The following is a 25313-nucleotide window of genomic DNA, read 5'->3' on the forward strand; positions in this document are numbered from 1 at the left end:
GGAAACCCTCAGCTCTGTCTCCTTGAGCTGGGGGCTGGGTTGGGTTTTATAAGCATAGGGTAATGACGCATGATCGGATTAGATTTTGCGATGAGGTGATGCTGGGATGCTCATCTGACTGGACCCTGCCATGGGGTGACGCCAGGGCTTGATCTGATTGCATTCTGGATCTCACCATGTAGTGCCCATTTCTTAATTCAGTCTCTGCTTTGATCTGAGCTCTCAGGTTCTGCCCCTGGTTGCATGCTTGGTTCATCTGGGCATCCTCAGTTTACGTGTGAAACCTTCCATCTGGGAGTCCGTGCAACTGAAAAACAACTCACAACTTGGGTATATAAAAGGTGAATCAGATTGGTCTGGTGCGGTTGTACAGTTATTTGATATCCCTTTGTCAGAAGTCAAAATTACCACAAATTTAGATTAAAAATCTATTGGTTTTTATTGATTCATGAATCAGGATGGCATCTTCTCTAAAAATTTAGAAACGGTGCTCCAATGAGCTGGGCAGAGGAGGTGGGCTTTATAGGTAGAAAAGGGCTAAAGAAAGCAGCAACAGGGAACGAAAAACGGATTGGTCACTGCAAGGTTACAGCAGTCCCCTCTTATCCACACACAGATGGTATGTCCCAAGACCCACAGTGGATGCCTGAAACTTCGGATAGTACTGCACCCCATTTTATATATATATCTGTATATTATATATATACACACTACATTTTTCCTATACATACATACCTAAGAAAAAGTTTAATTTATTAGGCACAGTAAGAGATTAGCAGCAATAACTGATAATAAAATAGAAGCTTCACTGCTGAACACAGCCTTGGGAATAGGACCTTGGAAGTAGGCAGAGCTCCCTAGGTCTTGTGGTCCCTAGTGGCCGTGGACAGCATGGGGGAGGAAATTCCCGGGAAGTAGCCTAATTTCACCCCAGGGAAGCCCCTGGTGGGATTGTGGAGGGCAGGGTGAAAAGCCGCTGGTTTAGGGAGGGGGTCCAGCCTAGGCTGAGGAATGAGATGAGGGTTGGGACGGTCCCGACCCTTCCCCCAGCCTCTTTCAAGGATTCTGGAGAAACAAAGCCAGGATCCATTTCCTCTTGATGGCTGGCAAACTGGGCCCGGGCGGGAGGTCCTGGAAGCCTGAGCCTGGAGCGGCGTCGGACACCAACTCCCAGGTCCTCGCCCCACAAGGCCACATCCTCGCCCAGCCCCGCCTCCACTTAGCCCCGCCCCGTCGCGGCTCCGCCCCGCGGTAACCACGCCCACACAACCGTACCCACGCTTCGCCTTGGCCACGCCCACAACCCTCTTTCCAAGCTGCGGCGGCGGCGAAGGCAGCAGCGGCGGCGGGGGCGGGGCTGGCCTCACCCGGAATGAAAACAAACGGCGGCTGCCGCCACATCCGGGCACTCTGCTGGTCGCGGCGGGCGTGGCGTGGCGCAGGTGAGGACCCGGCGGCCGAGTGTCTCCGACCCCAGCCTCAGCAGCATTGCTTGGCGCCCGGGTCCCGGTCCGACTGGGCACCTCTCCTGGCCCGGGGTGGAGCGGCCGCGGGGCAGGGGTGAGCACCCATGCGTGGAGCTGGGCCGGGGCCGGGAGCGGCGGGCCGGGCTTCGGGACGCGCTGGCCGTTCGGGGCCCTTTGGTTTGCGCTGAGTTAGGCAGAGGTGTGGGGTATTTAAAAGAAAATATTGAGTGTATTGGTTTGGGGAGAGAAAGGAATAAATATGTCTATAAAAAATTAGCCAAATGCTATACTTGAATCGTAACACTCCGAGTATACCATTTGGGATTTATTTGCAATCAAAGCCAGATTTTCTTTGCTATTTAATGACAAGACACTTGATTTTCTCGAACCTTGACGACCTGATTCTATCATTTTCCCCTCCTTCCCTTTTATTTTTAATCAAGAATCTTTCATTTTCCTAAGAAAAAATGAATGTGTCTTGACTAGATGTAGTTGTGTTTCAACTATATATAATGTATACTTGAAAAGCTGTGGCTAAATGTGGCATTGATCGATTCATTACAAAAGTGAAAGTGAAATTTTTAAAGGATCGTTATAACGTTTCCCTTTCTGTTTGGACCAGGGAGTGATATTAATGAGTTTCGTCTTTTCTTAGTTACAATGTGAAACATTGTATGGCATGCGTGAAACTTTTTCAGTTCTCATTTCAGTTAAAATTTACTAGGAGGCTGAGGCGGGAGAATGGCGTGAACCCGGGAGGCAGAGGTTGCAGTGAGCCGAGATTGCGCCACTGCACTCCAGCCTGGGAGACAGAGTAAGACTCCGTCTCAAAAAAAAAAAAAAAAAAAAAAAAAAACAACAACAACAACAAAAAACAACTGACTTATTAAACTTGACTTAAAATATGTCACCACTTACTCTGTTGTCTATAACTGAAGTTTCTTAAGTTTCAAGAGAGTGGTTTAATTTTTTTTTTAACATTAAATCTTATTCAGTGTAACCCTGGAGCTGTTGTTTGCTCCCTGGAGTGTCTGACACGCACTAGGTTTGTAACACTCCTTCGTCCTTCTGTCAAGTGGTGGCTTGGATGGCATCTTTTTAAAAAATTTTTATTTGTTTATTTTTTTTAGTAGAGATGGGGTTTCACCATGTTGACCAGGCTGGTCTTGAACTCCTGACCTCAGGTGATCTGCTGGCCTCGGCCTCCCAAGTGCTGGGATTACAGGTGTGAGCCACCGCGCCCGGCCTTGGATGGCATCTTTGAGTACCGCATCAGCCTTTCGAATTGCTTGGCTCCAGTAACCAGCCTGTGAAATTACTGTCCCCCAGTGGGGAAACAGTAGGGTTGCTGTGATATTTTATTCAGAATTTCTGATTCATGAGTAGCATGTAAAGTAGTCTTTTAAGTTATTTGTGTTTGAAAAGCTAACGCTCTAAGTACTAATATGCTTTGCTGTGATAAGCCGTTTGTCAGTGCTTGAAAAATGGAGGATTCTCCCATGGGCCACCCGGGTTGCACACAGCAACCTCCTTGGCTGTGTTATTCCTTCCTCTTTTTTCTCCTCCCTGCCCTGATTAACCTAATTCTTGTCCCCGCAGTGACATAAAATAGATTTGAACTTTCTTTTAAAAAATATTTGTTTATGAAATACACAAGCTACCAAAGTTTTCAAAGATTTCCAAGTTGTATGAATTGGGTTAGGGGGGATGTGGAATACTGGCCCTCAATAGAAAAAAGAAATTTATCTCGGTAATATTAACTCATATTTTTTCCACTCTCTAGAACTTGTCTTCATCATTCAGGGGCTAATAACATTTTTCTTTACTTATTGCTTGTCTGATTTGGGAAACCTTAAAGCGCTGCGCTACTCCTGCCAGCTGCCTCACATCTCAGCCGCCTCACTCGCACCTTTGAATTGCTGTGCTAGTATGGGATGAGTAGACAGCGCCATCGCGGCACGTACTTCTTTGGGAGAGACAGGTTACATACCTGGAACAGGCAAGCAGCAAGGGACTCCATGACGGAAGTTCAGAGTCCAGTGTTGTGGGTGGAAGTTGTGCTCGTTAAGATGCTGCCTAATTTTGTGTCTTTGCCTGAGTCATGGTACAAACTCAGGGCCCTGGTTTTCTCAGCTGTAAAATGATCTGATCAGTGTTAGATTTGAATAGTAGGGCCGGGCGCGGTGGCTCAGGCCTGTAATCCCAGCACTTTGGGAGGCCGAGGCGGGCGGATCACAAGGTCAGGAGACCGAGACCATCCTGGCCAACATGGTGAAACCCCGTCTCTACTAAAAATACAAGAAATCAGCCGGGCGTGGTGGCGGGCGCCTGTAGTCCCAGCTACTGGGGAGGCTGAGGCAGGATAATGGCGTGAACCCGGGAGGCGGAGCTTGAAGTGAGCCGAGATCGTGCCTACTGCACTGTAGCCTGGGCGACAGAGCGAGACTCCGTCTCAAAAAAAAAAAAAAAATAGTAGATGTGCCGTTAGGCTGTTAATCAGAAAATATGCAAAATTTCCCTAGCATTGTAATCTTTTTAATTTAAAAAATTCTGACATAGAAAATATTTATATATTTATTATTTTGAGATGGAGTCTCACTCTGTTGCCCAGGCTGGAGTGCGGTGGTGCCATCTCGGCTCACTACAACCTCTGCCTCCTGGATTCAAGCGATTCTCCTGCCTCAGCCTCCTGAGTAGCTGGGATTACAGGTACCTGCCACCACGCCTGGTTAATTGTTCATATTTTTTTTTTAGTAGAGACAGGGTTTCATCATGTTGGCCAGGCTGGTCTCGAACTCCTGACCTCAGCTCCTGAACTCAGCCTCCCAAAGTGCTGGGGTTACAGGCCTGAGCTACCACACCCATCCGAAAATATTTATTATTGATAGTTCACAGTTCAAGCAAGCTTTTCTTTATATTTAACTATCAGGATGGTTGGCCTTTTGTTTTATGTTAAACTAGCCAAAGTATGAGAGAATTTACAAGCTCACGCCTGTAATCCCAGCATTTTGAGAGACCAAGGTGGGTGGATCACTTGAGGTCAGGAATTCAAGACCAGCCTGGCCAACATGGCGAAACCCTGTCTCTACTAAAAATATGAAAATTAGCTGGGCGTGGTAGTGCATGCCTGTAATCCCAGTGACTAGGGAGGCTGATGCAGGAGAATTGGGTGAACCCAGCGGGCAGAGGTTGCAGTGAGCCGAGATCCCACCACTGCACTCCAGCCTGGGCAACAGAGCAAGACTCCGTCTAAAAAAAAAAAGAAGTTCACGTCTCGAGGGATTTATCTTTCTCTTATTTTCTCGTTTCTCTTAGATAACAGAATAGCAGATTAAGAAATAGAAACATGTAATAATCCTTGCTACATATTAGCAACTTTGAAATACATATTGTATATATGTAATATATATAATTGAACATATATTTCTATATATATTTTTAGAGAAGTCTGGAGTTCGTTTAAACCATAGTAATTTATATTTAATGACAGAGGAAGGGAGCTTTGCTTACCCAACAAAACACCTTAACGTGTAGGTAAGTTATTAACATTTTAAAATGCGGTGTGGAGTTTTATTAATGTATTGTTTTGCTTTCAGGGATGGCACAAAAGAAATATCTTCAAGCAAAATTGACCCAGTTTTTAAGGGAAGACAGGATTCAACTTTGGAAACCTCCATATACAGATGAAAATAAAAAAGTTGGTTTGGCATTAAAGGTATTTTTCTTTTAAGACATCAATAATTAGCAGCATTATAAATCTCCTTGGTAAATAAGATTCTGAATTGTCAGGCATGACCATATAAACTTTTGGCATAACCAAAAGCATTAGTGGTGAGCGGGTACCCACTTTTTACTAGGAACTGACAACCTTATTTTTGTTTATTAATATTTTATTCACATGAGGATGTTATCTAATTTTTCAGGCATATATTTTTAATACCATCACAGGATTACATAACATTATTTATCTGGAACTCATTTTGACCCGTTAGTGCAACAGTATTGGTGCCAGTAAGTAATTGCATTGTGTGTTCAAAGTGACAGTGTGTTGGCTCATTCTCAGTCATCTGCTGTGAAACAGTCGCTCCTTTTTCCCCCAGTTTTTTTGATGCTATCACTATCGGTGTTCATTTTTCCAAAATAGGTTTTTTCTAACAGTTGTATCTCAGTTTTTCATGGCATCATCAGAAATGATATTGTATGTAAGTGATGTTTCTAGAAACTGAAGTCTGCTTGCTTTTCTAAGCAGAGAAACAGTACTCATTTTTGCCAGAAATCTATCATACTGGAATTTCCTAGCATGTACTTCTCTGCTGTCAGAGTATCCTGAACATGATGTAACATTTATCAGGGACTAAGGATTGTCATGAGGCATTAAATTGCTCTGTGTTGTGACATAATGATGTGCTTGGGAGGTGACAAACTGTATTAGGGTCCTAGTTCTTCTCTTTCTTCTGTTCCAGGCAGGCCTCACTTTTTCTTTGCAACCCACCTTCTTTTTTTTTTTTTTTTTTGAGATGGAGTCTCGCTCTGTTGCCCAGGCTGGAGTGCAGTGGCGCAATCTTGGCTCACTGCAAGCTCCGCCTCCCGGGTTCACGCCATTCTCCTGCCTCAGCCTTTCTGAGTAGCTGGGACTACAGGCGCCCGCCACCACACCCGGCTAATTTTTTTGTATTTTTAGTAGAGACGGGGTTTCACCGTGGTCTCGATCTCCTGACCTCGTGATCCGCCCGCCTCGGCCTCCCAAAGTGCTGGGATTACAAGCATGAGCCACCGCGCCCGGCCTGCAACCCACCTTCTGAATTTACTTGTTACAGTCTCTTGGTTTAGAAACTAGGTGTGGCATAAAGGAAAAATATTTGGCCTTTGTCCCTGGTTCCTGGCAGAGCCAAAACTCTTGGGATTTCCTAAGTAGTAAGCATGATAGGAGCAACCTTTGTGCTAATGAGGCTTGGTTGCCCCTAGATAGTTTCAGGGTGGGGCTAGTCACCGAAAGTACCAAGCCGTGATTAGACACTTGAAACTTTCCACCCTCCCCTCCAACCTCTGGGAAGGGGAGATTGAGCTGATGACTAATACTAATGGTCAGTGATTTAATCAGGCCTGCAAAATGAAACTTCCATACAAACCCCTAAATGACAGATTTTGGGCAGCTTCCAAATTGGTGAACACATCCACATGTCGGGTTGTACACCCCCAACTCCATGGGACAGAGTCTTCTATGCTCAGGACCCTTCCAGACCTTGCCTTAGTACCTCTTCATATGATTGGTCATTTGTATCCTTTGTAATGAACTATATTCATAAGTATACCATTTTCTGGAGTTCCGTGAGTTGTTCTAGCAAATCATGGAACCTGAAGGGGGTGCTTGTGTGAACCCTCGACTTTGTAGCTAAGTCAGACAAAAGTATGGGTAACCTGGGGACCAGATACTTGGTAACTGGTATCTGAAGTTAGGGCTTTTTTGTGGACTGAGCCCTTAAACCTGTGGAGTCTAATGCTGACTCTGGGTAGTTAGTGTCAGAATTGAATTGTAGGACTTCCAGTTGATGTTAGAACTGGCTGGTGACAGGAGGAAGAAAGAAATCCTCACTAGTTAGGTTTTCTAGAAAATTATAGAAAGTTTTTAAAAAAGTATTTATAATATATACTAGGTTTTAAAAAGTATGTAAATACAAAAATATCAAGAATGTATTTTTAAAATATGTTAAACATCATTAACATAGGTATATTCTTCCTCTTTTCCTACGTAACTATTAAAAAAATGTATTGCTGGACACAGTGGCGCATGCCTGTAGTCCCACCTACTCAGGAGGCTAAGGCAGGAGAATCACTTGAACCCAGGAGTTGGAGACTGTAGTATGCTATGGTCCCACCTGTGAATAGCCACTGCACTCCAGCCTGGGCAACATAGTGAGACCCCGTCTCTAAAAGAAAAAAAAAGTATATATAGGTTTATGTTACTTGCAAAATTTCTTTTTCCTTTTTTTTCGAGACAAGGTCTTGGTCTGTTGCCCAGGCTGGAGTGCAATGGCATGGCCATAGTTCACTGCAGCCTCGAACTCCTGGGCTTAAGTGATTCTCCCACCCCCGCCTTGGGAGTAGCTGGGACTACAGGTGTATGCCACCATGCCTGGCTGATATATTTTTATTTTTTGTAGAGATGGAGGTCTCACTTTGTTGCCCAGGTTGGTCTTGAACTCCTGGGCTTGAGCAATCCTCTCGCCTTGCCATCCAAAGTGCTGGAATTACAGGCATGAGCCATCGCGCTCAACCTATACTCATATCTATAAAGTTTTCCAACTTCACTTTTATCATGAACATCTCTTCTGTCATAAGTTTATGCTTACACCATAATTTTTACGTACTATATGGTATTACATTATGAATTTAATGAAACCTTGACCTTTAGGGTTTTTTGAAGTGTTTACTGTTTTATGAGATGTTTAATGAAACATTAACCTCAAATGCAGATACAGATTGAGAGGAGTATCTCATAACTGAAATATTTGGGACTGCAAGTGTTTTGGATTTTAGAGTGTTTGCTTTATATCTACCAGTTGGGCATCCTAATCTGAAAATTCAAAATTCAAAATACTTCAGTGTGCATTTCCTTTGAGCATCTCCAGATGCTGAATTTTGGCGATTTCAGATTTTTAGATTAGAGATACTCATCTGGATTCTTTTTTTTTTTTTTTTTTTTTGAGACGGAGTCTCGCTCTGTCACCCAGGCTGGAGTGCAGTGGCGCGATCTCGGCTCACTGCAAGCTCCGCCTCCCGGGTTCACGCTATTCTCCTGCCTCAGCCTCTCCGAGTAGCTGGGACTACAGGCGCCCACCACCACGCCCGGCTAATTTGTTTTGTATTTTTAGTAGAGACGGGGTTTCACCGTGGTCTCGATCTCCTGACCTCGTGATCCGCCCGCTTCGGCCTCCCAAAGTGCTGGGATTACAAGCGTGAGCCATCGCGCCCGGCCCCATCTGGATTCTTTTGGGGAGGAACCATAATGACTTTGCTCTCAGTAATAACTGGTTCCCATCCTTTCTTGAGCCCTTTCAATCTTTTTTTTCTCAATTCTAAAGCTCTCCCTTACAAATAATTTTACAACTAGTACCTATGATTTACAGATTTTCATTAAGAAAATTGTTTAAGTCCAACTTGATTTGTTCTCACAAATTTGGAAAATTGGAATATTTTCTGTTTTTTTTTTTCATTTTCCCCTCCAGTGGAGTTGAACAGTTCACTATACTTTTTAAATAGATTGCAGTCATATAAGTCATAGCCCACCCTTTTCTTCCCCTTAGAAGATTCTCGATTATTATTATTATTTTTATTTTTTTACTATTTGTAGGTAGAAAACATTTGTCAAATAAATGTTTTTGTTTTTTGCTTTTTTTTTTTTTTTTGACTCGGACTCTTGCTCTGTCGCCCACACCATGCCCAGCTAATTTTTGTATTTAAGTAGTTATGGGGTTTCACCATGTTGGCCAGGCTGGTCCCAAACTCATCACCTCAAGTGATCCACCTGCCTCGGCCTCCCAAAGTGCTGGGATTACAGGCATGAGCCACCGCGCCCGGTCTCAAATAAATGTTTTCACTTTTTCCTGGACTCTCTAAACTCCACACCTCTCAAGATGTCAAGCCACAGTGTGGACTGCAGGGTAACGGGGCGACCACCACTCATCAGAGTTGATGGCCTTAAGAGTCTTCCATGCCCTTTTCTATATTTTGCCTTTTTTTTTTTAAGTCAGTATTGCATTTTCTGATTTTTCTTGATAGGACCTTGCAAAGAAGTACTCTGACAAACTAGAATGCTGTGAAAATGAAGTAGAAAAGATAATAGAAGAAATACGTTGCAAGGCAATCGAGCGTGGAACAGGAAATGAAAATTATAGAACAACGGGAATTGCTACAATCGAGGTGTTTTTACCACCAAGACTAAAAAAAGTGAGTAATTTCCCTAAATTTGAGTAGGCACTAATGTCTGGTTAGTGATGTGATCAAATAAATTGTTGTTTTTTTGAAAGTTACAATCCAAAGTTAGAATTCCTTTAAGTGACTTTACATATTGAACAATTTATCAACTTGAAAGTTAATGTTACAGATTCTTAAACTGGAACATTCCCAAGGTAGGCTTTTAGAGACCCTCTTGGGCTTCTAAAACGCCACAGAGCTGTATGTCACATTCTGATCCTTTCTAGAGTGTGAACGTTGAGAAATAATGGGGAATAAAGGACTCCCAAGTTTCCTAGAAGCCTGTGCAAGAGGACACAGCACAGAAGGCTTCATCCTTTTCCTGTTTCAGTAGAGGTCAGAGGGCAGTCTGCTGAGTGCTCAAGCAGGGCCGAGGAGATCTGGGTGGGGCCACCTCCTCTCATTGCCATGGCCAGGTAGTTTGCATCTAGGAATGTCACTGTGGCAAGGCACCCAGGGCCTCTTGGGAGGATCAGTGCCAGCACTCTCAGAAGAAATAAGAGTATAGGCTCCAGCCCTGCTGGGTCTATGGGTTTTTCTCCTCATGTGTGGAGACGAGAGATCGTAGAAATAAAGACACAAGACAAAGAGATAGAAGAAAAGACAGCTGGGCCCGGAGGACCACTACCACCTAGACGCGGAAACCGGTAGTGGCCCCGAATGCCTGGCTGTGCTGTTATTTATTGGATACAAAGCAAAAGGGGCAGGGTAAGGACTCCAACGATTGATAAGGTCACAGGAGTCATGTGTCCACCGGACAGGGGGCCTTTCCCTTTTAGGTAGCCGAGGCAGAGAGGGGACAGCTTACGTCATTATTTCTTCTATGCTCTTCTCAGAAAGATCAAAGATTTTAATACTTTCACTAATTCTGCTACTGCTATCTAGAAGGCGGAGCCAGGTGTCCAGAGCAGAACATGAAAGTGAAACAGGAGCATGACCACTGAAGCACAGCATCACAGGGAGATGGTTAGGCCTCTGGATGGCTGTGGGCGGGCCTCACTGATGTCAGGCCTTCCACAAGAGGTGGTGGAGCAGAGTCTTCTCTAACTACCCCAGGGAAAGGCTCCCTTTCCCCGTCTGCTAAGTAACAGGTGCCTTCCCAGGCACTGGCGCTACTGCTAGACCAAGGTCTGCTAAGTAATGGGGGCCTTCCCAGGCACTGGAGTTACCGCTAGACCAGGGAGCCCTCTAGTGGCCCTGTCCGGGCATAACAGAGGGCTCACACTCGTCTTCTGGTCACTTCTCACTGTGTCCCTTCAGCTCCTATCTCTGTGTGGCCTGGTTTTTCCTAGGTTATAATTGTAGAACAAAGATTATTGTAATGTTGAAATAAAGAGTAATACTACAAACTAATAATGATATTCATATATAATCATATCTATAATCTATTTCTAGTATAACTATTCTTATTCTATATGTTTTCTTTATTATACTGGAACAGTTTGTGCCCTCGGTCTCTTGCCTTGGCACCTGGGTGGCTTGCCGCCCACATATATATTAATATGTAAAACCTCATACATGAATGGTCATAGCAACACTATTCAGTAGCTGAGAGATGGAAATAGTCCAAATGTCCATCAACAGATGAAGGGATAGATAAATGTGGTCTATTCATACGATGGAAAACTATTCACAATGCAAAGGAATGAAGTGCTGATGCGTCCACTGTGTGGGTGCACCTGAAAACATGATGCTCAGGGAAGAAGCCAGACACAAAAGGCCACGTACTGCACGATCCCATTTATATGAAATGTCCGGAATAGGCAAATCTGTAGCAGCAGAAAATGGATTAGTGGTTGCCAGGGGCTGGGGGGCAAAGGGGAGGGAATGGGGTGCAGGCCATGGTGTTTCTTTGAGGGATGATGGAAATGTTCTGAAATGTTAAAGACGTCCAGCCGTGTGAGACAGGCCCCTCTGAGCAGCCCTGCCTGGTGGTGCCACGCTGCCGCCCCCTTGAGGACGTGCAGGTCACAGGGTCAGCCTGTGCTGGTTATGTTCAGTAGACTTCTAGGCAGGCAGCATTTTAGTTCTTAACAGTGAACTAAGTTTATATCCTCTGCCGTCAGCTTTTCTGATTTCACAGGGTGATCTCTCCAAAATGTGTTAAATTCAAGTACATTTTACTTTATTTGTCTTATTTTTAACAGGATAGGAAAAACTTGTTGGAGACCCGATTGCACATCACTGGCAGAGAACTGAGGTCCAAGTAAGTATCTGTGTGCTCTGTGTCCTAGGTGCTCTGGGCCTTTTCACATTGGCTCATCTGATCCTCTGTGAGCATCCTCTTAATATAGGTAGGGCAGGTATTATCTTCATTTTATAAAAGAGAAAATTGAGGCTTTGAGGTTGAAGGACTTATTAGAGCTGTCACTGGTAGGTAAGTGGCAAAGTGAGGACTCAAGACTTGCAAACACTATTTCCTGGTGTAACTTCCGAGCAGGTGGGAACTCCATGCCTATCACATGGTAGGCACTTGGTGCATGTTTGAATGAATGAGTGAGTGATATAAACAGGAGACACCTGGTACTCACTAGCTCATTAGTTTTGAATTATTATTTTTTTCCTAATGTACTAATAGCTTGCTATGACCTTCAGCACAGTGTTTTATCTGATTTCAGGCTGTTGGCCCATCTGTAAAACACACACACACACACACACACACACACGTCTGCCACATACTAGTGAAATGCTAACTTTGAGATCTGGTGGGTTATTTCATCTCCTTATATGTTTTAAAATGGTGTTTGGAGCACCTCCAAGGCTAGCTAGCAGGTGTATTTCTTCAGCTGATTTTTCTCATTTCCTTCTTTGGTCTACATCAGGGCTGTTAGGGGTGGATTCAGGAAGTGGCATTCAACACACATGCATAGAAGATCCTGTGGCTCAGCCCCCATTATGGGCTTCTCCAGGGAGACCACAGAAGGTATAGGGGGTAGATTTTCTCCGGATATGCAACTAGGGCTTCCTGTTCACATGGATCTCCACATGGAGACATGTGGTCTCCACTGCCCGAGGAAACAAGCAGTAAAACAGAAAGTTTAAAAAGGACCTTGTCTCCTACAGTTTCAAACAGCCGTCTAGTAAGATGGTTTTATTGTGATGTTTGTGAGTCAGTCAGTTGAAATCCTGGATGTTTCTGATAAAATGTATAAAAGAGCTATCATGATTAAAGCCTTCTTTTAAAAAATATTTATTTTTTAGAGACAGGGTCTTGCTCTGTCACCCAAGCTGAAGCACAGTGGCATGAATATAGCTCATTGCAACCTCAAACTTGGGGTTCAAGCAGTCCTCCTACCCAAACCTCCCAGGCAGCTAGGGCCACAGGCATGGACTACCAGGCCTGGCTAGTTTTTAAAAATTTTTTGTAGAGATAGCATCTCTCTGTTGCCCAGGCTGGTCTTGAATTCCTGGGCTCAAGCCATCTTCCCACCTTGGCCTGCCAGGGTGTTGGGATTACAGGCGTGAGCCACCAGGCCTGGCTAAAGTCTTTTTAATGGATAATAAATCACAATTTTGTTTTCCTGCAGTTTTCACTGGTTTTATTTTACAGAATAGCTGAAACCTTTGGATTTCAAGAAAATTATATCAAAATTGTCATAAATAAGAAGCAACTACAACTAGGTATGTATGGCAAAGTATGCATAATTTTTCAATGAACCAAATATAGAAATAATGACTTCCCTTTTTTTCTCACTGTCTTTTCAAAAATTTGTAGTTTTATTTCATTTATAATCCAAAAGTGATTTAGAAGTTTACTAAAATAAAAATGTAAAGCAGAAAATAGCTTTTCCAGTAAATATTTATTGTCTGCTCTATGATAGCGGGAAGAAAGACACTCATTACAGCTTAGATAAAATGATAGAGAATGGAATGTGAGGTGTGCTGAGTGTAAGATGCCAGTTCCAGCAAATTCTTCTTGAGGGAGAAGAGCAAAGGCTGTGTGAGGACAGTGGGGAGGCCATGGTGGCTCTCAGTTCCAGACTGAGAGCCTTATGGCAGAGCACTATGGTGTGAATTTGAGGAACTGAGGAAGGTCCAGTGTGGCTGTGTGTGGACAGTGAGGGGAGGGGAGTGCTTTTTAAGGATGGAGGGGCAGGCAGAGGCTACACTGTGAATTCCTAGGAGACATTTGACATTGTGTGGAGACATTTTTGGTGGTTATAACTTGGTGACGGAGGAGGTTGTGCTGTTGTCATTTAGTGGGTGGAGGCTAGGGATGCTGCCGAACGTGCAATGCCCAGAACAGGCCCCGCAACAAAGACTTGCCCAGTTGGGAAAAGAGAAACTAGATGACCTTACTCAGTGTTAGTACATTTCTCCTAAGATAAATGGGAAGACATCTGTGCTGCGGAGTGATACACAATTCTGTTTGTGTTTTAGAAAGGTCACGCAGTAGGGGAATGTATTTGAAGGTGGCATGAGTTGTCTTGGGGAGACCAGTTAGCTATTGCAGCCATCCATACAAGCACTGTAGCCCATTGGTTTTCAGTGTGTTCCTGTGGCCTTGAGAATGAAGTTCACATTTCTTAGCTTGATCTAAGATAGCCCTTCACAGCTCACCCTAGCCTTCCTTTCCAGCGTCGTCTCTAGCAATTTCCCATTGTCTATTTTAGATGTGATGGATATCTTTTCACTGTTGCCTCATCCCTCTGTTAATTCTGTTTGTGCCATCCTTCACTGGACAGAAATCCTTGATTTTGATGTCATCAAATCCATTGCCTATGGTTTGTGTTTTGTTGAAGTCCTTTCCCTAACCCCAGGGCCACAAGGATAGTCTACATTTTCTTAAATATTACCTTAATCTATAAGAGGTCTTCAGTCTGTCCAGAGTCCCCCTTTCTATAGAAAGTCTAAGGGTTCCTTTATTTTTCTTCCTATATAATTCATTAAATAGTCTGTCTTTTCCCCGCTGATTGGTGGTGACCCTTTCTGGGGGGCCTTATTTCTATACTTTCTGTTCTTCCTACTCCCCTGTGGTGTTTTTTATTACTGTGGCTTTGTTGCAGTCTTAAAATCTGGTGACCTCCCCCCACCCTTGCTTTCTTTTTTTAATCAAGATGGCTTAACCACTGGTGGACCTTTATTTTGTGTGTTAATGTTAGAAAGGTTGTCATATTTCTCAAAAGAAAAAAATCCAGCTAGTTTTCCAGAAATGTGTTTACATTTGTGTTTTTTAGTTCACAATATTATTTTGTTATTTCAAAATCTGTTTGCATCTATGTTTACCCTTTTTTATTTTGTTTATTTGCATCTTTGACATAATTTTTGTTAGATTTGTGTATTTGGCTAATTTATTCATGGAGCCAGCTTCTGATTTTGTTACTGTTTTCTTTCCTTCTGTTTCACTGATTTCTGCCCTTTATTTCTAATTTATGTATGAGGAGACTGAGTCCTAGAAGATAGGTAGTTTATTCAGGGCCACAGAGTTAAAACGGTAGATGGAGCCCATGGTCTTTGCTTTTATTTATTTATTTAGAGATAGGGTCTCTATCTGTCACCCAGGCTGGAGTGTGGTGGTGCAACTGCAGCTCACTGCAGCCTCCACCTCCCAGGTGCAAGCAATCCTCCCACCTCAGCTTCCCACTGAGTAGCTAGGACCACAGATGAGCACCACCATGCCAGGCTGATGTTTTATTTTCTGTGGAGACGGGGTTCACTGTGATGCCCAGGCTGGTCTTGAACTCTGGGGCTCAAGTGATCCACCTGCCTCAGCCTGCCAAAGTACTGAGATTACAGGTGTGAACCACCACGCCCTGCTAGTCTTTGCTTTTAACCATGACAGACTGCAGTACAGCTTCTTGTTTGTAGCTGTGAATTGGCTTTATTATTTTTCCAACTAGAGGGTAGGAGAGGTGTGTTATACTTTCTCATTTTCCATTTATATTGTCTAGCACAGTGTTCTCCCTGTAGTAGATTATCAAATATTTGTTGCTTTGATCTGGTCTTAGGCTGAGAATAAAGAAGATTAGAAAAGATGAATTTAGTTGATTCTATTGTTGTTAGCTGATTTTAACCACTGTTTAACAGTGACATAGTTACAACCAAATGTAGGCATATTTTTAGCAATTATGTGGTGTGATGGTATGCAGGATTAAGAATTCCATTTTGTCCAGGAGCGAGGGCTGATGTCTGTAACCCAGCACTTTGTGAGGCTGAGGTGGGAGGATCGCTTGAGCCCAGGAGTTCAAGACAAGCCTGGGCAACATAGTGAGACCTCATCACTGCGAAAAATAGAAAAATTAACTGGGTGTGGTGGCATGGGCCTGTAGTCCCAGCTTCTCAGGAGGCTGAGGTGCGAGACTTGCTTGAGCCCAGGAGATGAAGGCTGTGGGGAGCCATGATCGTGTCACTGCACTCCAGCCTGGGTGACAGAGTGAGACCTTGTCTCAAAAATAAAAACAATTCCATTTAACATAGAAAATGGACTGTTACCTGGTAAGCTTAATGGCTTTTTAAAATAATAGGCGATTCTGATTTTATAGGGGAAACCCTCGAAGAACAAGGCGTGGCTCACAATGTGAAAGCGATGGTGCTTGAACTAAAACAGTCTGAAGAGGATGTGAGGAAAAACTTCCAGTTAGAGGAAGAGGAACAAAATGAGGCCGAACTCAAAGAAAAACAAATTCAGAGGACCAAGAGAGGACTGGAAATACTGGCAAAGAGAGGTACCCCAAGCTTTGGGCTTGTCACCCACTCAGCTGCTTAGGGGCAGCACTGGATCACACAGCTGGGGGATCACGGCTCTCACTGAGTTTCACCTCAACCGTCTAACATTTTTGAGATTGTCATCATCACAACTGTTTAACATTGAGTTAATGGAGGTCCTTTTGGTTTTGTTACAGCAGCTGAGACGGTGGTGGATCCAGACATGACACCGTACTTAGACATAGCTAACCAGACAGGCAGATCAATCAGAATTCCCCCATCAGAAAGAAAAGTAAGTACTATGAGAAATGTGTGGCCTGTTCTTAGATTTGTTGTCAGGGCAGAGGTGGTTTTTAGTTACTTTATGTTGGAAGTGTTGTAAAGGGTTGGAAACAGTGCTCCATCTCCAGCCTTGTAAACAGAAAATGTCACCACGTGGTGAGCACTGGCATCCAGTGGGCCTCACCCTGTGCTTTTCAGTGCATTAGTACAAAATGTCATGCCTCACTGTCCTGGAGCAGTGACTTTCAACATACCTGAGGACACGACCCACTGCCTTCAGTGCATGCAGCTTCCTGTAGCAGTGCTTTATGTTTAGTTTATTTTCCTAGAGGACCGTGTCCCCTAAGGGATGGATCAGAATAGGGGCAGGGAAACTGTGTAGTTTGGGAAAAGTCCACAGGTGATTCTGACATCTCTCCCGTTTCCTCATACTCTTTCCCTATTCTATAATTTGCAATAGGTAGGCGGGGGTTTAATCTTAAGTATGTCTATGGGGTTTTTTGTTTGTTTGTTTTTTGTTTTTGAGACAGAGTTTTGCTCTTGTTGCTCAGGCTGGAGTGCAATGGCACAATCTCAGCTTACCACAACCTCCGCCTCCTGGGTTCAAGCGATTCTCCTGCCTCAGCCTCCTGAGTAGCTGGGATTACAGGCATGTGCCACCACGGATGGCTAATTTTGTATTTTTAGTAGAGACAGAGTTTCTCCATGTTGGTCAGGCTAGTCTTGAACTCCTGACCTCAGGTGAGTCGCCCACCTTGGCCTCCCAAAGTGGTGGGATTGCAGGCATGAGCCACCAAACCTTGCCGTGTTTTTGTTTTTTTAAGACACAGGGTCTTGCCCTGTCACCCAGGCTGGAGTACAGTGGCACCATCATAGCTCACTGCAGCCTCAACCTCCTGGGCTTGAGCGATCCTCCTGCCTCAGCCTTCTGGGTAGCTGGGACTACAGGTACACACCACGTCTGGCTAATTTTTTTTTTTTTTTGAGATGGAGTCTCACTCTGTTGCCATTCTCCTGCTTCAGCCTCCTGCGTAGCTGGGATTATAGGCACGCACCACCACGCCTGGCTAATTTTTGTATTTTTAGTGGAGACGGGCTTTTGCCATGTTGACCAGGCCGATCTTGAACTCCTGACCTCAGATGATCCACCTGCCTCGGCCTCCTGAAGTGCTGGGATTGCAGGCATGAGCCACTGCACCCAGTCCCATGGGGGTCTGTATAGCAGCATTCTGGAACTTGGACTCTAAGATCAATCTCTGAGCAAGGGTTCAGTAGCTTCTTATAATGAATGACTATGGGTCAAATTAATTTTAATTTTTCTGTTTTTAAGGGACGGTTTCGTGTGGGCTTCACTCTATGAGTTTTTTTGTTTAAAACTAAAGTTGTTTTTTTTTTTTTTTTCTTGAAAAGGAGTCTTTGTTGCCCAGGCTGGAGTGCAGTGGTGTGATCTCAGCTCACTGCAACCTTCGCCTCCCAGGTTCCAGCGATTCTGCTGCCTCAGCCTCCCGAGTAGCTGGGAGTACAGGCGCGCCCCACCATGCCTGGCTAATTTTTGTATTTTTAGTAGAGACGGGGTTTTGCCATGTTGGCCAGACTGGTCTTGAACTCCTGACCTCAGGTGATCCACACACCTCGGCCTCCCAAAGTGCTGGGATTACAGGCGTGAGCCACCATGCCCAGCTGGATTAAAGTTGTTTTCATAACAGAACTATGTGGATCAGTGTTTATCAGTAGATTGATGTTTGTCTTTTTTTTTTTTTTCTGTGAGGCAGAATCTTGCTCTGTCATCAGGCTGGAGTGCAGTGGTGCAATCTTGGCTCACTGCAACCTCCGCCTCCCGGGTTCCAGCGATTCTCCTGCCTCAGCCTCCTGAGTAGCCGGGACTACAGGTGCATGCCACCACGCCCAGCTAATTTGTGTTTTTAGTAGAGATGGGGTTTCACCATGTTGGCCAGATGGTCTCCATCTCTTGACTTCGTGATCCACCTGCCTCGGCCTCCCAAAGTGCTGAGATTACAGGCGTGAGCCACTGTGCCCGGCCAATGTTTGTCTTTTGAAAATGATGATTACTTGCCCACTGCTCTCTTACATTGAATCATGACATCCAGATCTTTTGGGAAAACCTTTGTCACAGGGGTCCCCACCCCACATGCTGCAGATGGGTACCAGTCTGTGGCCTGTTTGGAACTGGGCCACACAGCAGGTGAGCAGCAGGCAAGTGAGCATCACCGCCTGAGCTCCGCCTCGTCAGATCAGCAGCGGCATTAGAGTCTTAGGAGCATGAACCCTATTGTGAACTGTGCATGCGAGGGCTCTGGGTTGTGCGCTCCTGATGAGAATCTAATGCCTGATGACCTGAGGTAGAACGGTTTCATCCTGAAACCATCTGCCTTCCTCCTTGTCCATTGAAAAATTGTCTTCCATGAAAGCAGTCCCTAGTGCCGAAAGGTTGGGGACTGCTGCTTTATCAGACTGAATTATTTGAACATCTAAATTGAAAAATCTAATGAACTTAAAAAATTTTGGATCACCTTTTAAAAATTGTTTTGGGGCCGGGTGCGGTGGCTTATGCCTGTAATCCCAGTACTTTGGGAGTCCGAGACGGGCAGATCACGAGATCAGGAGATCGAGACCGTCCTGGCTAACACGGTGAAACCCTGTCTCTACTAAAAATATAAAAAAATTAGCCAGGCGTGGTGGCGGGCGCCTGTAGTCCCAGGTGCTCGGGAGGCTGAGGTGGAAGAATGGCGTGAACCCAGGAGGCAGAGCTTGCAGTGAGCCGAGATTGCGCCACTGCACTCCAGCCTGGGCGACAGAGCGAGACTCCATCTCAAAAAAATAAAAAATCAAAAAATTTGTTTTGGAAATACTAAAGTTGACAAATAACTTCAGAAAAAACTAGATGATTAAGAATAGAAAGTGAGGCCGGGCGTGGTGGCTCACGCCTGTAATCCCAGCACTTTGAGAGGCCGAGGCAGGCGGATCACAAGGTCAGGAGATCGAGACCATCCTGGCTAACATGGTGAAACCCCATCTCTACTAAAAATACAAAAAAAAATATTAGCCGGTTGTGGTGGCAGGTGCCTGTAGTCCCAGCTACTCAGGAGGCTGAGGCAGGAGAATGGCATGAACCCAGGAGATGGAGCTTGCAGTGAGCCAAGATCGTGCCACTGCACTCCAGCCTGGGCGACAAAGCAAAAAAAAAAAAAGAATAGAAAGTGAAATGAATGTCCTTTTTAAAGATACAAGCAGCCGGGTGCTGTGGCTCACGCCTGTAATCCCAGCACTTTGGGAGGCCAAGGCAGCAGATCACCTGAGGTCGGGAGTTCGAGAACAGCCTGGCCAACATGGCAAAACCACATCTCTACTAAAAATACAAAATTAGCCGGGCATGGTGGTGCATGCCTGTAGTCCTAGCTGCTCGGCAGGCTGAGGCAGGAGAATCGCTTGAACCCAGGAGGTGGAGGTTGCAGTGACCCGAGATCGCACCACTGCACTCCAGCCTGGACAACAGAACGAGACTCCGTCTCAAAAAAATAAAGTAAATAAAATAAAAAGGATACAAGCATTACTGGCTGCTTTTTAATATGTTTAGTCTGAATAGAATATTAGAAGTAGATCAGATCAGCGGATACGAAAATAAACTGATGAAAGCAAAGGGCCAAGTGCTGCTTAGGATCGTATCAGCTACATTAAATGAAGTGTTTAGCTTCAGTATTTAAATGAAATAAAGCTTTAATTAATTATATTTTTCTTAATTTTGGCTTTTAGATTGAGTTATGATCTTGTTTTCGTTTTTTTAATTTGTTTTTTAAAAAGTAATATGCTTTTAATATAATTTGCCTTATTATATTTTAAAGTGATGTTTTTTAAATTCATATTTTTTCCTAGGCCCTTATGTTAGCTATGGGATATCATGAGAAGGGCAGAGCTTTCCTGAAAAGAAAAGAATATGGAATAGCCTTGCCATGTCTGTTGGACGCTGACAAATATTTCTGGTAGGCGCTTTTGTACTTGGTGAACACAAGCTTTAAGGAAGATGGCCCAGACTATACAGAACACCCTGCCATGCCCTTGAGACTGCAGACTTTCACCTGCGACAGTGGTTAATGTAAAAGAGTAGTTATGGTGTAGACTGGTGAATTTCTTCTTCCCTTTGTATTTCTAATTGACCTTTCCTCCCTGTAAAGAATTTTCAAGCAGGTAGGATATCCCCTCTTCTTCTGTTCATGTGCTATGTTGCTAGTTGGAACTTTCCATTATAAAGTTTCCCGTCAGCTTTTCACCTAATGGTTTTGGGGTAGTATTGATGATTATTCCTCACATCCATTGTTTAAGAGCTGTATAATGGTGATATTATTCCTTCTGCACTTACTATTTTTTTTTTTTGAGACAGAGTCTCACTCTGTCACCCAGGCTGTAGTGCAGTGGCATGATCTCAGCTCACTGCAACTTCCATCTCCTGGGCTCAGGTGATCTTCCCACCTCAGCCTCCCAAGTAGCTGCGATCACAGGTGCACATCACCATGCCCAGATAATTTTTTTGTATTTGTTGTAGAAATGAGGTTTCACTGTGTTGCCCAGGCTAGTCTCAAACTCCTGGGCTCAAGTGATCCACCCACCACAGCCTCTCAAAGTGCTGGTATTACAAGTGTGAGCTGCTGTGTCGGCCTTTTTTTTTTTAATTATAGAGATGGGGTCTCCCTGTGTTGCTCAGGCTGGTCTTGAACTCCTGGACTCATGTGATCCTCCCGCCTTGGCCTCCCAAAGTGCTGGGATTACAGGTGTGAGCCACCGCACCCGGCCTCCCTTCTGCATTTATTGCTGGAATTCTGAAAAATTTTTGTTTGCTCATCAGTTATTTTATATGTGGAGGTACAATTTGTATAGGAAAGATAGAATAAACTACTTTGTTCCTTTCTCCTTATTTTCTTGTTTTCAGAATAAATGAGTTGCTTCACTATCAGCCTCCAAAGGTGACCAAAGAGGTTTCTTTCTCTTTTCATTTTCTTAAGTGTCATTATTAACTCATGGATTTAAAACATTTGATGTGTTTCAAGCTTCAGTGCTTGAACTGGTCATGCTGGCTGGCAGGCAGCCCATGTTTTTTTCACTTGACCCTGCTAGTTTTTGCAGTCTCTGATTTCTGGAATCCAAAGATACTCCAGGCTCATCTCGGGCATTTAATGCCCAGACCAGGAATCAGCAATTTCCCAAGGAGTCCTGGTTCCTCTTCATGGGAAATGGTACTAAGAGACTGTGATGCAGACATATTCAACATTTGAAAAGTAGACTTGATTTTTTGAAAATGGTCAAAAGTTAACAAATTTAGTGTTAACTTCTTTTCTGTTTTGGTGCATTCCCAAGATAATACTGTATACTCCCAGAAGATGAATGCAAATATTTATAGTTTTCCATTGGTCAGTGCCTTTGGGTTCTAAGTGAACAAGTCCCAAGTTTAACGTACACAAAGAAGGGATTGGGAGGGGAGGGGCCGGGCTGGGAACAGTGAGAATGAGGGCTGGTGGGTGCCTCTGGGGTTCTCTGTCTAGGCCTCTTTCTGGATGTCAGTTTCATTCTCTTCTGCAAACAGTGTAGGGTCAAAGGCTTTAAATTAGGTCCTAAAAGTTTAGGTAAATTTTTCATTCCCTTCCATAGTTGTTTCTAATTTTTTATTATGGAAAATTTCAAATAGACATAAAAATTAGTATAATGAGCTTCCATATACACTCATAATCGAGCTTCAGCAGTTATAAAGACATGGTTGATCTTCATACATCTATGTGAGCCTCTCTCAATCTTTTTACCCTGGACAAATCCTTGAAATAATTTTTAGGTCTCAGGGAACCACTGAATACAAATTTGGCGACATCTTCAGTTCATGGTACATTAACGTGTTCGGTAAGTAGTAGGTATAATAATGAAATAATAATTGTCAATGTCTTTCTAAGTAGAGAAAGTTATTTTTTTTCTGGGCATCTATTTATCCTGGCCAACTTGTTAGCATATTTTTGTGTGTGTGTGATTTCTCCCTTTTCATAAAGGAAATCAGCAGTAATGTAAGCCAAATAGAATGCAGACGGAGGAAACTTCAGTTTTTCCATTTCCTTTTCCATTTGATTCTCCCCCTAACTTCTCCAAGTAAGCTAGAAGTTTTGTCACAACTTCCTACCATATGTCTTGGAGTGTGGTATGTAGTATGACCAAGAATGGTTTCTTTCCCCAAATTGTATGAAACAGTGACTTCCTGGCAGTGCAGAACAGTGACCCTGAGGTGGGGAAACATGAGGGGAGCTCAGTACCTGGAGAAGTTTCAGGCTACGGGGCAGGGAGGGCAAACCCAGGCAGAGCCTTTGCTCCCTGGAGTTAAGGAGATGGAGCTGGGCATGCAGGAGGCCAAGGAGGTGAGAGGAGTGAACTGCCAGAGAGAGGGTGTCAGAGAGCTTCAGAGGAGCCCTTTGAGTCTTCTGCTCAGTGATGATCAGCACATGTGTGTGAGGAAACTGCCCAGGGCTGGGCAAGGTACCACATGAAAGAAGCAGGGAATAATCCCCCGAGTTCATAGAAGGCCAGGAATAGTTTATGTTCCCACCAGCCAGACTGGAGAATTTGGTAGTCACAGGGCGTCAGATACAGTCTTCAGAAGGGCGTTGCCTCAGCACTAGGGCATCATTTGGTCCCACTTAACAAAGCTTAAAAGCTAGTCCTGAACAGTACCCTTAACTTACTGCTTTCAAATAATGCATCCCTAACAAAGCTCAATAATTTAGCAATTCAAAAATATCCAGCATCCACTGAAAAATTAGCAGGCATGCAAAGAAACAAGCAAATGTAACCTATAATAAGCAGAAAAATCAGTCAGTAGCAACAGATCCAGAAGTGACACAGAAAATAGAATTAACAGACAAGGACATTAAAACAGTGACTGTAATCCATCTGCTCAAGTAGTCAGAGGAACAACTGAACATATCAGATAAAGACATGGGAGACATTCAAAAGACCCACATTAGAATGTAAGAGATGAAAAGTACAACTTCCGAGATGAAAAGTACATTAGGTGGGATGAACTGCAGAATAGACACTATAGAAGAGAAGATTAGTAAATGTTAAGGCAATAGAAACTCTCTGAGAAAACAGAGAAAAGACTGAAAAAAAAAATGAACAGAGCATCTGCAAGCTGTGGAACAATTTCAGGCGGCCTAAAATGCATGTAATTGGTGTCCCTGGAAAGGGAGGCATGTGGGACAGAAAAAATACTTGAAGAAAAAAATGGCCATAATTTTTCCCAGTTTGATGAAAACTATAAACCCCCAGATGCAATGACTTTAATGACCCCAAAAGAAATATCAGAAAAAACTACACTATAGCACACTATAATCCAATTCCCTAAAACCAGTAAGAAAATTGAAAATGACTTTTTAGCTAACCTTTCTTGAAAAAAGTTAGGTAAGTTTGGCTTTTTTTAAATTTTATTTTATTTTTTTCAGATGGAGTCTCACTCTGTCGCCCAGGCTGTAGTGCAGTGGCACAATCTTGGCTTACTGCAATCTCCGCCCACTGCAACCTCTGCCTCCTGGGTTCAAGCGATTCTCCTGCCTCAGCCTCTCAAGTAGCTGGGATTACAGGTGCCCACTACCACTCCCGGCTAATTTTTGTATTTTTAGTAGAGACGGGGTTTCACTATGTTGGCCAGGCTGGTCTTGAACTCCTGACGTCAGGTGATCCGTCCTCCTCAGCCTCCCAAAGTGCTGGGATTACAGGTGTGAGCCATCGCGCCCGGCCTAAAATTTTTATGTTAAATAAAGAAATATTAATTTCAAGAAAGGTAAGCCTGGCCGGGCGCAGTGGCTCACGCCTGTAATCCCAACACTATGGGAGGCCAAGGCAGGCAGATCACGAGGTCAGGAGATCAGGCCATCCTGGCTAACATGGCAAAACCCCGTCTCTACTAAAAATACAAAAAATTAGCCGGGCGTGGTGGCGGGCGCCTGTAGTCCCAGCTACTTGAGAGGCTGAGTGAGGCAGGAGAATGGCGTGAACCCGGGAGGCAGAGCTTGCGGTGAGCCAAGATTGTGCCACTGCACTCCAGCCTGGGTGACAGAGTGAGACTCCATCTCAAAAAAAAAAAAAAAAAAAAAATTTAAACTTTAAGACAAACATAATAAATTTCTGTTAAATAACTGACTTAAGCTCAAATGGGATTTAGTTTTCGTTGTTGTTTTTGAGACAGAGTCTCACTCTGTCGCCCATGCTGGAGTGCAAATGGCACGATCTCGGCTCATTGCAACCTCCGCCTCCTGGGTTCAAGCAATTCTCCCACCTCAGCCTCCCAAGTAGCTGGGATTACAGGCACGTGCCATCATGCCCAGCTAATTTTTGTAGAAATGGGGTTTCACCATGTTGGCCAGGCTGGTCTTGACCTTCTGATCTCAGGTGATCTGCCCGCCTCGGCCTCCCAAAGTGCTGGGATTACAGGCGTGAGCCACTGTGCCTGGCCAGGATTTAATTTTTTGAAAGCTAGGCTCAGTAGATTTTATTTAAATAAATGTTGTACATTTAATATTGTCAGCATGAAAATGTAACAGTGTTGAATATTAATGTTACTAAAATTGTAAACCAAAGCAATGTTAATAAAAGTATACTCTAAATGAAATTTTTTATTTTTATAATTTTTTTTTTTTTTTTTTTTAGAGACAGAGTCTCTATATTGCTCAGGCTGGTCTGAAACTCCTGGGTTCAAGTGATTTTCCTGCCTCGCCTCCCAAAGTGCTGGGATTACAGGTGTGAGCCACCACTCCCAGCCTTCTAAATGCAGTTTATACCAGGCATTAAGAAACCACTTTTCCCCAAGCAAATGATCAGGTTTAAATATAGTTTGACTAATAATGTGTTGATTTCTCAAAACTAAAAGGATGACATGTACCCCTCTAATATGAGACCTCTGCT

The 25313-nt window shown here is 43.9% G+C and overlaps 1 protein-coding gene across 3 annotated transcripts in view; it reads left to right on the forward strand.

Moving 5' to 3' along the window:
- Positions 1–1318: 1318 nt before the first annotated feature.
- NUB1 (negative regulator of ubiquitin like proteins 1) overlaps positions 1319–25313 on the forward strand; it is a 37341-nt gene continuing 13346 nt past the window's right edge. The window contains exons 1-8 of one of the 3 annotated variants that reach the window (XM_032762244.2): positions 1319–1442; positions 5063–5181; positions 9246–9413; positions 11588–11646; positions 12991–13061; positions 15923–16105; positions 16286–16377; positions 20259–20365. In XM_032762244.2, the coding sequence (XP_032618135.1) occupies positions 1373–1442; positions 5063–5181; positions 9246–9413; positions 11588–11646; positions 12991–13061; positions 15923–16105; positions 16286–16377; positions 20259–20365 (869 nt within the window). In that variant the 5' untranslated portion in view covers positions 1319–1372. Of the gene's footprint in view, positions 1561–5062; positions 5182–9245; positions 9414–11587; positions 11647–12990; positions 13062–15922; positions 16106–16282; positions 16378–20258; positions 20366–25313 lie in introns of all 3 variants that reach the window. The other 2 variants (XM_032762243.2, XM_032762245.2) reach the window with 2 other exon arrangements.

The sequence above is a fragment of the Hylobates moloch genome, unplaced genomic scaffold (assembly GCF_009828535.3).
Source record: "Hylobates moloch isolate HMO894 unplaced genomic scaffold, HMol_V3 SCAFFOLD_1, whole genome shotgun sequence".
Taxonomy (NCBI): Eukaryota; Metazoa; Chordata; class Mammalia; order Primates; family Hylobatidae; genus Hylobates; species Hylobates moloch.